Here is a 13047-nt window from a genome sequence, read left to right on the forward strand (position 1 = left end):
GCGGCGGCCTTCGGGGAGTGGCCGGGAAGTGGGCGGGGGGAGCGGCCCCTGAGTCGGGAAAATCATCCTTCTGTGAGGAACATTCACCGGAGGGTGTCGGAGGGGCTGCCGGGGCCTGCTGAGGGAAGGGGGCAGGGGGTCATCTGTATCATAGGATCGGCTCGGACGGGCGGGCGCTTCTCCACAATGAGGCCGTGGGCTCCAGTCCTGATGGCGATGGAGACAGAGAGAGCACGGCGGGGACTGAGTGGGGAGCACAGCGGGACCGATGGGGAGCACGGCCCAGCACTGAGCGGGGAGCACGGCCCAGCACTGAGCGGGGAGCACGGCCCAGCACTGAGTGGGGAGCACGGCCCAGCACTGAGGGGGGAGCACGACCCAGCACTGAGTGGGGAGCACAGCCCAGCATGTTCACTCTTCCTGGGGCGGGACTGAGTGGGGAGCACGGCCCAGCACTGAGCGGGGAGCACGGCCCAGCACTGAGTGGGGAGCACGGCCCAGCACTTTCACTCTTCCTGGGGCAGATGGAATAGGGAGCACAGCCCAGCACGTTCACTCTTCCTGGGGTGGGACTGAGTGGGGAGCACAGCCCAGCATGTTCACTCCTCTTCTTGTCCCCTTGCATTCTGCTTGCTTTCTCATTTCCCCCCTTTTGATCTGATTTTAATCTGGCAGCAAGATACTTGTGGAAATATATAGAGAAGAATGGCACATGTTTAAGGCATTGAATGATCCACCTCTGGGGAGGAGGGAAAAGGAGGAAGAAAAAAAATTGAAGCCCAAGGCTTTGCCCGGGTGTGTTTTGAAAATAAAAAGCTTTATTTAAAAAAAAGAAGAAACCTATCTTATCCTGCAGGAAAATAGCAGGGGAACAGGATAGGGGTGATAAAAGAGAGGACATTGGGAGAAGGAATGGTCAGCAGCAGAGCACTTTTGAGGAGGAACAGGGTAAAAAAGAGAACAAATGGGGCAGGCGGTTGTCGGGGAATATTGTTGTCCTGTGGGAAACGATGAGCAGGATGCTCTCAGAAAAGCCTGGGAGGTGCTCTAGGAACTCAAGCGAAGTGGAATATACCGTACACAAAGTAACAGCACGTTCTGGGACGCTCAGCTGTAAATGACTTTGCCGTTCTCAGCAAGACAATGATCCAAGACTACTCCGAAGCATTGATGATGAAAAGTGCCCTCCAGACCCAGAGAAGAAGCGGATTGTGTCTGAATACAGACTCATTCACAGTCTTCCTTTCCTAAAACTTTCTTTTTCTTGAGAGATTTTTTTTATTAGGGTAGGAGATCGAAGTTTTCTTTAAAAATATATTTTTTTATATATAATATATAATAAAATAAAAATGTAAACATGCTTTGCATAACTTCCTATGTGGTTTCTTAACGGAGGCGGGGGGTGGGGACAAGGGAGAGAATCTGGAACTCAAAGGTTTTTCAAAAAAACCGTAAAAAGTATTTTAAATGTAAGTGGAGAAAATATTAAATGATGCGGCAGGAGGTTATGCAGGGGTCAATGTTGGAAAAATTACCCATGCGAATGCTTTGTGAATGAAAAGCTTTTATAAAAAAAAGAAGATATTAAATGAATAAATAAGAAAAACAAGAAAATCAGTGTCTCAGTGAAATGGAAGGTGCGTTGGAGTAGGGGGAGACCAGGGAGAGGGACACCCCGGGTTTGAGGGTTGTGTTGTTGCTGTGGGGGTAGAAAGGGGGAAACAGATGGGGAAAATATTGTAGGCAGAAGAACAGCGAGACTCGGCGATGGACTAGATCTGTGAAGGGTTCAGGATGAGCTGGGATGATACCAAGGTTGGGATGCCGGGAGTTCTGGGGGGTGTACCCAGCTTTGGGGAAATCCATAACGAGATTTGGCAGCCGTAGCCACTTCCCCTAACCTGCTTATCTTATAACTAGATCCTCCCACCGGAAATCCGAAGGAGAGACGGGATCTCAGGCACAAGCCCCTGGCCAGGAGTCACGGCTCCGGCTCCGTGGTGATCTTGAGGCAGGGCTAAGAATGCTGCACAGGGAATGACCTGCCCGGTGCCAGGCTGGCGTCCTGATAAATCCTGCAAACAGAAAATGCCCACGGGCAAAGGGGGAGGCTGGCAGCTTGTGCCACCCTCGGAGACCCCATAATGCTGGCTTGGTTGGGGAGAAGCGAGCGATGTGTTGGGGAAAGATCGGCTAAGTCCCGGGACCGGTTTGAGCGGGGAGGGTGAGAGCCGATCCATCTTCCCATCCCGATGCCTCCTGGGCGGCGCGCCCCCGACTCGGCTACGAGGGAGCGTGGCTGTTGTACACAGTTAGCGGCGAGTCCCAAGAACACACGATGCCCCTGGTTTTATGATCTGAGCCTCCCACCAAACCCGGGGCACTTGGAGCTTGTGGTTCTTATTGTTCAGCTTCCTTTTCAGAGGACCAGGGACATTCTGGGCTGGTCCTGACTTGCTTGGGAACCGGATCAAAATGAGGCAGAGCTGGCCCAAGGGTCAGCCTCGCTCTCTCACAGAGTCACTGATCCATTGGCAAGGCAAGAGCCGGGAGAACGGGGAGGGCCGGGATGCGAGGGACGGCCCTGACCGAGCTCCGAATGTTCCAAAGGGCCGGTTCCCCCACCCACCCACCCCCGGCCTGGCTGCCGGAACAAATTGTTCTCATTCAGCTAATCCGCCGGGAAAGTCCTCCCGTGCCGGGGCGGACGCCCCCACTCTCTGCCAGGTTCGAGGCCCCTCAGTGCCCTCACCCTGCTTTGGCCCGTCTTGCGAAGTAGGTCTCCGGGGTGGCTGCTGCATGTGCCCCCCCCCCTCCCCCAGCGCTAGCTCTCCTGCTCCACTGCCAAAAAGTCTTGTTCACAATGAATGATCCGAGAGAGCCTCGTTTTGTTTTAATGTCATTTCTAAACTAGCCGGGGGCTGAGCGGCCAGGCCCGGGAGGGCCCTGTGGATGAGCCTCAGTGACTGGGGGCTGGAGCTGCCTGGGGAAAAGTGGCTGGGGCTTCTGGAGACCAATTGGCAGAGGGAAGCCGCCACGCAGAGGGGCCGCTGTGCCTCCCTGGGCTATAGGGATGGCCCTCCGGGGCCAGAGCCGGAGGCGGGTCACCTGGCCTGCGGCTGCCGGCCAGAGAGCATCTCCTCCTTCGCACGAATCCACAGGACTCGGGATTCTGCGGTCCCTTTGTCACCGAGAAATGGCCCCGTCTTGGCAGTGGGCTTTGGGGTAGGTACCAGGATCTCTGGAGGCCGAGAAAAGCCGGGGAGCCCAAAGTGAGGCTGTGCTCCTTAACGAAGACCCCCGGGAGCGGCTCTCCTTCTGAACCTTGAGATCAGAGGCACTGGAGCGGGGAGAGAAGTGCTCCCACGGCTTGCCCTCCCTTCCTTCCAGCTGCTTGTTTTTAAAAGGCACCACCCTCTCTCTCCAGCCAAAGAGCTCTCCCATCTCCTCCTAGTATCCACTGGTCTTGTCTATACTTACATTCAGCAACAACCCGCGAGTATGTACACACACACACTCACTCACACACTCACACATACACACATTCATACAAGGGGCTCCCTTTATGATCCAATAGCACCAAAGATTGAAAGTTAGAAAGACTCTCAGCGTTCAGTGGGACCAAGTCCTGCATTTTATTCATGTGAAAACCGAGGCTCACCTTGTCCTGGGTCCTTAAGAACTAGGACCAGGATTGGAACTTGGGTCCTCCCCTCTGAAGCCGGGCCCCTCTCCCCACCTTTCCCGTTCCGATTTCTCCTCGGGCACCATACCCCCCCCCACCTCCCACGTGCACACCCACGAGCACAGCACGCCCCCCCCCCAGGATGCCTGACCCCCCACGGCTCGGGCCTCCCCCGAGGTCCCCCCACAAGGCGTTACCCTGGACCACCGAGCCTCACTGAGCCGGCTGAAAGCCGGGGAGCCACAGGTGCCAGCGTTCCTGGCTCGGCAGCGGATCCTTGGAGCCCAAACGCTGAAGGCTTTGAACAGCTGGGCAGAGATCCGGTCCCGAGTCCCCTCTGGGCCTCCCTGTTGGGCAGGCTCCGGCCCTCCTTGTCTGCGCCCCCCTCTCCCACCCCCCCCGCCCCGGCCCTGGGACAGGCAGGAACGTCACCCAGATTTGTCCGGGGAAGTTTGGAGGGGGTTTGGGAGCCTTCTCTCAGACGCCGGAGCCTTGGGGTGGGTGTGGGGGGGGACAGCGAGCGCGTCTCCTTGGAGGGCTTCGGGAGAAGATGGCCAAGCTCGGGGCGGGGGCGGCACAGCCCGGGACCCAGTCTGCGCTCTCCCAGCAGGAGCGGCCCCGACTTTGGGACCCACCAAGGGCCATCCCTGGTCATCTCCTCTGGGAGCTCCTTCCGCGGCCCTCAGGGCTAAGGGGGCACCGAGGCTGGAACGCTGTCAGGCCCAGTCCCATCCCGGGGCCCCCTGGCCCCAGCAGCCTTTCGGTGCCCGAGCCCAGAGGCCCCGGCTCCCGTGATTCGCTTCCTGTGGGACTGGCTCAGCCCCAGGCGCCTCATAAGCAGTTTCTGAGCCACTATCTCGGCCATGTCCCCGCCTCCGCCAGGCCGCCCACTCCTCATGTGTGAAATGAGGGCCTCAAGCAATGAGGGGCTTTAAAGCCCCGGGCCGGACACAGGCAGGAAATTCCAGGCTGGGCCTGGGGGGGCTTACACTTGGGAGGAGTGAGGCACTGGGGCTAGGCTCAGTAAGTGAATGTACAGTCATTCCAAGCAGTTTCTGGCAGAGGAAGGTAGCCAGTATCAAGAGTGCAAAGAGCACTGGCCTCAGTCAGTCCCTAACCGTGTGGTCCTGGGCCAGTCACTTCCTGCCTCAGTTTCCTCATCTGCAAAATGGGCATAACAATGGGCAGTTACCTCCCAGACTGGTTAGGAGGAGATCATTATTGGAAGGGGCTGGGTCGGCTTTGAGCCCGTTCACAGTAAGTCCTGGTTGGCTAATTTTTTAAAATCACTTTGAGCGCATTTTCCTTGGGGAGGACAGAGCCCGGTCTCGACGCCCCGAGGGGGGTGTTGGGGGAGGGGGCGGATTGCTACGTAGCGGCTGGCTTTTCCAGTACAATGGGAGGGGGTGAGGTCGCCTGACTCGGCCCGACCCCGGGCCGCCCCTCCCGGGTGCGCTCAGGCCGGAAGCCTCGGCCCGCTGGGGCGGGCCTCAGAGTCCGGCCGGGTCAGGGGTCCCGGGACAGGGGCGGGGAGCCCGGGGTCCGGGCTGGAGCCGGGCACGGGAGCCCGGAGTCCGGCCGGCGGGGGGGGGGGGCCCTTTGTGACGCCACAGAGAGCCGCGCTTGCCATTGGCGGGGGCCCCCCGACCGGCTGCCGGTGGCGGCGGCGGCGCGACGGGGCGGGGCGGGCAGCGGGCGCGGCACCGGCCCGGGCGGCGGCGGCGGCGGCGGCGGCGGCGGAGCGGGGCGCAGCGGGGCGGAGCGGGGCGCACGGGCTTCGGCTCCAGCTCCGGCTCCGGCGCGCTCCGAGCGCTCGCTCGCTCGCTCTCCCTCCTGTCTGCGGCGGCTCCGGCGGCGGCTCCGGCGGCGGCTCCGGCTCGGAGGGCCGCTCTTGGTCCCGCGCCCGGGCTCGGCTCCCGGAAGCTCGGTCCCCGGGGCGGCGGAGCAGGCGGGCGGATGCGCCGGGGGCCCGGGGCCGCCATGCGGGCCGAGGTGGCCTCGGCCGCCGGCTTCATCACGCGGCTGCTCCGCGGCCCCGGGGGCTTTGCCGAGGAGCAGCTGCAGCTCTTCCGCGAGTCTCTGCAGGAGGCGCTCACAGGTAGTCCGGCCGTCGGTCCGCGCGTCAAGTGCCGGGGCGGGCCGGGGCGGCTGGACGGGGCGCGCAAAGCAGCGCGCACTGGGGAGAGCCGGGGCGGCAGGCCGGGGAGGGCGGCGCAGCACGGCCAGGGGCAAGCAGGACGGGGCCGGACGGGGCCGGACTGGGCAGGACGGGGCCGGGGGCAGGACGGGGCAGGACGGGGCAGGACGGGGCCGGGGGCAGGACGGGGCCGGACGGGGCTGGACGGGGCAGGACGGGGCCCGGGAGCAGGACGGGGCAGGACGGGGCAGGACGGGGCCCGGGAGCAGGACGGAGCAGGACGGGGCAGGACGGGCAGGACGGGCCGGGGGCACGGACGGGCCCGGAGCAGGACGGGCCGGGGCAGGGCGGGGCAGGATGCGGGCAGGACGGGGCCCGGGGCAGGACGGGCCCGGAGCAGGACGGGCAGGACGGGGCAGGACGGGCAGGACGGGGCCCGGGAGCAGGACGGGGCAGGATGGGGCAGGACGGGCAGGACGGGGCCCGGGCAGGACGGGGCCCGGGAGCAGGACGGGCAGGACGGGCAGGACGGGGCCCGGGAGCAGGACGGGGCCGGGGCAGGACGGGGCCCGGGAGCAGGACGGGGCCCGGGGCAGGACGGGGCCCGGGGCAGGACGGGGCCCGGGGCAGGACGGGGCAGGACGGGGCAGGACGGGGCCCGGGAGCAGGACGGGGCAGGACGGGGCAGGACGGGGCCCGGGAGCAGGACGGGGCAGGACGGGGCAGGACGGGGCAGGACGGGGCAGGACGGGGCCCGGGAGCAGGATGGGGCAGGACGGGGCAGGACGGGGCAGGACGGGGCAGGACGGGGCCCGGGGCAGGACGGGCCGGGGGCAGGACGGGGCAGGACGGGGCCCGGGAGCAGGACGGGCCGGGGGCAGGACGGGGCCGGGAGACGATTAGCGTGCAAGGCGGGCCGCCCAAACGGCGGCAGCGGTGGCTCAGAGTCCCGCCCCCCTCCCCGCCCTTCCCCCGCCTCCAAGGCTCCCTCTCCCTCCCCGCAGATCACTACCAGCACCACTGGTTCCCTCGGACGCCGTCGCGGGGCTCCGGTTATCGCTGCATCCGCATCAACCACCGCCTGGACCCGCTGGTGGGGCGGGCGGCGGGAGAGAGCGGGCTCAGCCCCCGGCGCCTCTTCCAGCTGCTGCCCCGAGAGCTGACGCTGTGGGTGGACCCGTCCGAGGTGTCCTACCGCATCGGCGAGGACGGCTCCATCGGGGTTCTGTACCGCGGGCCCCCGGCGCGCAGCCCGCCCATCGGCGCCCCCGACGCCCGGGGCCCTCGCTACCCCGGGGAGTGGCGGCGCGGGCCAGCCCGGACGGCCGCCTGAGGCCTGAGGCCGCGGCCGCCCGGGCCCTGTACACTGTGTATGTATGTAGTGTGTGTGTGTCTGCTTTGATAATGCACAGAGAGGATGTAATGGAAATGCTGATTTTCACCCCCTAGCCATTAAAGTTGGAGTAGTAGTACCTGTACCTACCGTGCGTGCCCTGGCGGCCCCGGGCTCCCCTCCCCCTCCCCTCCCCCCCTTCCTCTCCGTGCTCCCCCTGTCCTCCTCTGCCTCCTCTCCCTCCTGCCTCGGGACTGGCCCCCTCGGGCTCCCTCCCAGGGCCGCCTCGGCGCCGGGCTGGGAGGGGGGCCCCCACCCGGACGGGGATCGGGGCTTGTAAATGAAATGTACAGTCTGGTTGTTTTTCAGAGTTCTATTTTGAGAGAATGAATGAATGAATCCCTGGCTCCTTGTAATAAAAGACCGAATGCTTGTACCCCGGGTTGGCTATTCTGTTCAATTCCGCCCCGCCCCCAACTCCCCCAGCCGAGACACCCCGAGACAGACCCCGGGCCGCTTGCCCAGGTTAGGGGAGAAGGGAGCCGGGAGGGAGGAGATCGGACCGGCCGGCTTTGGAGAGACCTGGGCCTCCTGGGCAGCCGGGGCCTCGGGGAAGCCGGCTGTCCCTGGTGCACCTCGGGGGCCTGGGCCGGGAGTGGTCCCAGTCCCGGCCCAGGAGTGGCCCCCGTCCCGGCCCAGGCCCCAGTCTCAGCCCAGGTGCTGGTGTGGGGAATGGGGGGCTTAGATCATTCTGCTCTCGTGCTTTGTGGCCGGCGGGAGGCTAGAACTCGAGTCAGTCAGAAGGATGCACCATCTCCCGCCCCCACTTCGCCCCCAGCTCTGAGAATCACAGAGTTTCCCAGCATCCCCCGGAGTTAGCCAGACCGGCAGAGTGAGCGCACTGACGGGTCCCAAAGCCAGCTGTGGGCACCGGGTTGGTTCAGCTTGTGAGTACTTGTATGTAGGGGGGGGGGCGGCCATCCTCTGTCCCAAACATTCTCCCTGGTACCAAAGGCTGGTCCGAGACGGAGCCTCCAGATGATTGTTCCTCTGGCAAGAAGCAGGGGCAAGTTTGATGCGATTGAACCCAGACCAGGAACTTAAGGCCTCTAGGGAGTCACCCCGGGCTGATTTGTTTTTCTTAGTTTTAGTAAAAAACGAAAAAGGCGAGGGAGGAGTCTGAGGCTGAGAGTTCATCGGGTGTCTCTGTGTGAGTGTGTGTGTGTCTGTGAGTGTCTCTGTGTGAATGTGTGTGTCTCTGTGTGTCTGTGAGTGTGTGTCTCTGTGTGAGTGTGTGTGTGTCTGTGAGTGTGTCTCTGTGAGTGTGTATCTGTGAGTGTGTGTCTCTGTGTGAATGTGTGTGTCTCTGTGTCTGTGAGTGTGTGTGTCTGTGAGTGTGTCTCTGTGTCTGTGAGTGTGTGTCTCTGTGTGTGTCTGTGTGTGTCTCTGTGTATGAGTGTGTGTCTCTGTGTGAGTGTGTGTGTCTCTGTGTGTCTGTGTCTGTGAGTGTGTCTCTGTGTGAGTGTGTGTGTGTCTGTGAGTGTGTCTCTGTGAGTGTGTGTCTCTGTGTGTGTCTGTGAGTGTGTCTCTGTGTATGTGTCTGAGTGTGTGTCTCTGTGTGAGTGTGTGTGTCTCTGTGTGTCTGTGTCTGTGAGTGTGTCTCTGTGAGTGTGTGTCTCTGTGTGAGTGTTTCTGTGTGAGTGTGTGTCTCTGTGTCTGTGAGTGTGTGTGTCTCTGTGTGTATCTCTGTATGTCTCTGTGTGTCTGTGAGTGTGTGTATTGGGAACGCTGTTCCCATGCTGGGTGCACTGGGGAGGGTTGGGGGAGGAGGGAGGCCTCACTGGGCTGGCTTGGCGGCAGGACTGGGGACTGAGCCCGAGGGCTCGTGGGTCCCTGCTTGTGATTCCCAGACTGCCGTGTGATTATGTCCTGAGACTTAAAGGGCAAAAAACCCCCGATAAAATCTCCTTTGTGATAACAATGATTGCTTTTGAACCTCTTCCCTTTTGTCGATGTTGCCCTTTGTTTCTGAAGCGCGCAGCCCATGGCCAGGAGACTGAGAGGAGTCCCATGGTAAGGCTCAGGAGGAGGATTGGAACTCAGATCTCAGGCTACACCCCCTTCCACTCCGTCACCCAGGACTGAGTTGGGCAGGGGCCCTCCAAGGGCGATGCAGACACACTGGGGACTCATTGTCTCTGCCTGCCACACACGTGCACACGTGCACACATGCAAACACACACACGCAAAGCTGCTGAGAACACTATAAAAGATGCAGGAAGAAGCTGGCAGACAGTCAGGAGCTGAGAATGTTGCTTTCCTAGCCCCCCCCCCCATCTGCCACAGCCTGAGCAGGTCTCTCCTGACCCCTTTGTACCCCATTTTCTCATATGACCTTGGACAGATGGTTCCTTCCCCGGGACTCAGCTCTTCTGTGATGTTGCTGTTCTAGACGGTGCTTCCTCAGCTTTGGGAGTTTTCACTGTGAGGCGCGGGACAGGGATTTGGGGGGGGGGCTCAGTAGGACGTGGGGCACTTCCTTGAGGGGGGCTTCCTTTGCTCAGAGCACGAGATTTATTCAGGGGGACAGACGAGAGAGAGCAAGACTCTGCACTGGCTCCCTAGAGTTCCGGGCGGGAGAGATGGGTCAGAGCCCCCTCGCAGCCCGGACCCGGGCCCCAGCTGTGTCTGCTCCAAGGAGGACCACCAGGTTTCACTCCCAGCCTCAGGGAGGCGGGAGCCCCCGAGTGGCTGACAAGGGGGCAGAGCCCACAGAAGAGAGCAGGAAGACATTTAGTGGGAGGGAAGAGCGGTCTCTGGCCCAGAGCTGGGAGCAAAGGCCCTGGTGGGTCAGCGTCTCTGCAGAGAGAAGCCGGGAAGCTGGGTTCCGGTGGGTTTGGGCTGCAAAGGCCCCTCAAAGGGCCCTTCTCCTGGGGGGCGGGGAAGGGAAGCCCTCTGCTCTCCCAGGGACTGAGCCGGCCCTTAACCAGTCACAGCTTATGGGCTCTCCAGTCTTCGGGCCATGCTGGTGCTCCTGGCCCGGCCCCCCAGGCAGGGGCTACCTCACCTCGTCTTGGGGGGACTCGGACCTCTCTGGCGATGGCCCTTTCCCCAAAGAGGTTTTAAAAGCATGAAGTGCTAAAGGCTTACAGAGCCGGTGAAGTCTGCGGCCACACACTTAAAGCACCATGGAAGAGCTCCCGGACCTCTGGACCAAGAACCCCGATGGCGTCCCAGCGGGCAAGGCCAGAAATGGCCCCGTCGCCACGAGCAGCGGCTGAGACTCGGGCACGGCTCTGCCTCCTGGCTGGATTCTCACGGCACTCTTTCTCCCAGGGCTCGGTCGCTCTAAGAGCTGAGGAGCCAGTTCCTCAGGTGGCTCGTGGCCGCCGGCAATGAAGAGGGGGGTGGAGAACCCAGCTCCGTCTTGGTCCCCAACGCGGGCCCAAGGCCGCCGGCTCTGCCGTGGGGCTGATGGAGAATGAAGGCGGCCCCGGAGGCCGCGGGATGCGAGGGGGAGAGCCGAGGACCCGGCGGGTGGTCCGGAGCCCCCTGCCCACGAAGCTGCCTGCACGCGCTGGAAGTAAGAATTCTGCCTTTGTTTTCATTTCACATCCCATTAGAATAAAGCATGTTCATAAGGCTGCAGCCTGACTTCTTGGGACAATGGCCAGGCAAACCGGGGTCCAAACTTGGGGGCCGGCCCGGGCGCCTGAGGATTTTTTGGGGGGGAAGGGCTCATACCTGGTGTTCTTGCACCAATAGCATCTCAGAAGATGGGGGGGGGCAGCTGGCAACAGTTCCAATGCCTTCAAGAACCATGGTGTTCTTTCTGACCCATCGGTGGGGGGGGATGGGGGGGAACTCCTGAGCAGCTGAGTCAGCAGATGCCACACTGGGCCCTCGTGCAGCTGTAGCGGGAGAGGCCCAAAGACATTTTGGAGTCTGAAAATCGAAGCCTGCAAGTTCTAAGCAGCTGGGCGGCTGGCCTTGGGGAGGCGGCCTTGGGGGGGGCAGCCTTGCCTTGGGGGGGGCGGCCTTGGGCCGCTGGCCTGGCAGCTCCCAGCCCATCACCATCACAGTTGTTTTCCCCAGGGCTGGGAGGGTGCAATGCAGAACCCATTCCTATTGGGAGCTTTACAAAGGGGGGGTCCCTTTAGACCTCCTCCCAAACCTGAGGCAGCCGGGGAGCCTTGGCATGGCCCCCCCTCCGGACTCCCAGGTCCCTCTTCCATGTCGGCCACCTCAGCCTTGGCTCCCTCTGGCCATGGCCACCTTGGGGCCCACCTCCCTTGGGCTGCTCCGTCCCCCCCGGCTCCAGCTGGGAGCAACCTCACAGTCCCAGTCCCTGCCACCCCTTCTCCTCTAACAGGCTGCCCCTGTCACCTGGCTCCTTCCCGGCTGTCTACAAACAGGCCGGTGCCCCCTATCCTGGGTGCCACAACCCCTGCACTCACTCCAGGCACTTTTCTGCCCTTGTGGTGAGACTCTTGAAAGGATCTAAACCCGGGGCCTCTGCTTTCCCTCCACCCCACCCCACTCTCTTCTCACCCCCCCCCCGGCCTGGCTCCCGCCCTCCTTCCATCTGCGCCCTCCATAGTCGGCACTGATCTCCCTGCTGTCAAATCCTTCAGCCCCTTCTCAGTTCCGACCTCGGCCTGGCGGCAACCTGGGACACAGAGGCCACTCTCTCCAACTCCATCCCTTCTCTGCATTTTCAGGCCGTCCTCCCTTCCCAACGCTCCTCCCTCTGTCCTGATCCTCCTCCCTCTCTGTCCTGATCCTCCTCCCTCCCAGTCCTGATCCTCCTCCCTCCCAGTCCTGATCCTCCTCCCTCTCTGTCCTGATCCTCCTCCCTCCCAGTCCTGATCCTCCTCCTCCTCTGTCCTGATCCTCCTCCCTCCCAGTCCTGATCCTCCTCCTTCTGTCCTGATCCTCCTCCCTCTCTGTCCTGATCCTCCTCCCTCCCAGTCCTGATCCTCCTCCTTCTGTCCTGATCCTCCTCCCTCTCTGTCCTGATCCTCCTCCCTCCCAGTCCTGATCCTCCTCCCTCCCAGTCCTGATCCTCCTCCCTCTCTGTCCTGATCCTCCTCCCTCCCTGTCCTGATCCTCCTCCAGATCGGCCCTCTGGCTGGGGGTGTCCCTCAGGGCCCCTTCCCAGCCCTTTCTCTTCTCCCTTTCACCGGGTGAGCTCAGCAGCTCCTGGGCCTTCCATGCCGGCCTCCATGCCGAGGAGCTTCCAACCTGCCCCCTATGGATGTCCAGTAGGCATCTTAAACCCGGCGTCTCCCAAACACTTGTGGCTTCCTGAGACCTCATCCCCCTCCGCCAGGGGCTTTCTCTCTGGCTGCCCCACTCCGGCCCTTTGAAGTTCCACCTAAAACCCCACCTTCTGTAGCCCCTCTTCATGCCAGTTCTTTCCCTCTGGCACTTACTCCCCGTAGCCTTCAGGTGGCTTGTTTGTACCGTCGGCTATTGTCCCCCAAGAGCCGGGAAGCTTCCGGGGGGGCAGGTCTGGCTCTTGCCTCTTTTTGCTTAATACAGCGCCTGGCATGCAGGGGTCGGGTCACCGATGTTTATTGTTTGATATCATCCCCATTTAGCAGGTGAGGAAACTGAGGCAAATGTGAGTGAGGGGGGCCCGGGGCCCAAGGCCGGGAAGTGCTGGAAGCCGGTTGAGACCCGGATGGGCCGGCCCACGGCCCACTGCTCTGCGCCGTGTGCCCTCCCGGGGCTGTTTTCATCCCTGGGTCCCCTTGCTGTCTGCAGCTCTCTGGGGCAGGGTTGGGGCTGGCCCCCTTTTGGGGGGGGCACCAATGAAGCAATTGAAAAACCGGCGCCTACCGTTGCCGGGAGTGTCCCCAGCCCCTCCCTCAGCAAAGACTCCGCTAC

The 13047-nt window shown here is 62.3% G+C and overlaps 1 protein-coding gene across 1 annotated transcript; it reads left to right on the forward strand.

Moving 5' to 3' along the window:
- Positions 1 to 5433: 5433 nt before the first annotated feature.
- On the forward strand, positions 5434 to 7585 carry LOC116421506 (protein BTG2-like). The gene is made up of 2 exons (XM_031951495.1): positions 5434 to 5783; positions 6827 to 7585. Exons 1-2 carry the CDS (start codon positions 5642 to 5644, stop codon positions 7153 to 7155), a joined length of 471 nt encoding a protein of 156 aa, XP_031807355.1. The 5' UTR covers positions 5434 to 5641; the 3' UTR covers positions 7156 to 7585.
- Positions 7586 to 13047: the final 5462 nt, after the last annotated feature.

This window comes from Sarcophilus harrisii, chromosome 1 (assembly GCF_902635505.1).
Source record: "Sarcophilus harrisii chromosome 1, mSarHar1.11, whole genome shotgun sequence".
In the NCBI taxonomy this organism is placed as follows: domain Eukaryota; kingdom Metazoa; phylum Chordata; class Mammalia; order Dasyuromorphia; family Dasyuridae; genus Sarcophilus; species Sarcophilus harrisii.

Excerpts from the sequence above, each read along its gene's own strand:
- LOC116421506 (XM_031951495.1), top strand. The coding sequence starts at position 5,642 with ATGCGCCGGGGGCCCGGGGCCGCCATGCGGGCCGAGGTGGCCTCGGCC. Across the intron at positions 5,784-6,826 it reads TCTGCAGGAGGCGCTCACAG|ATCACTACCAGCACCACTGG; the intron begins GTAGTCCGGCCG and ends CCCTCCCCGCAG.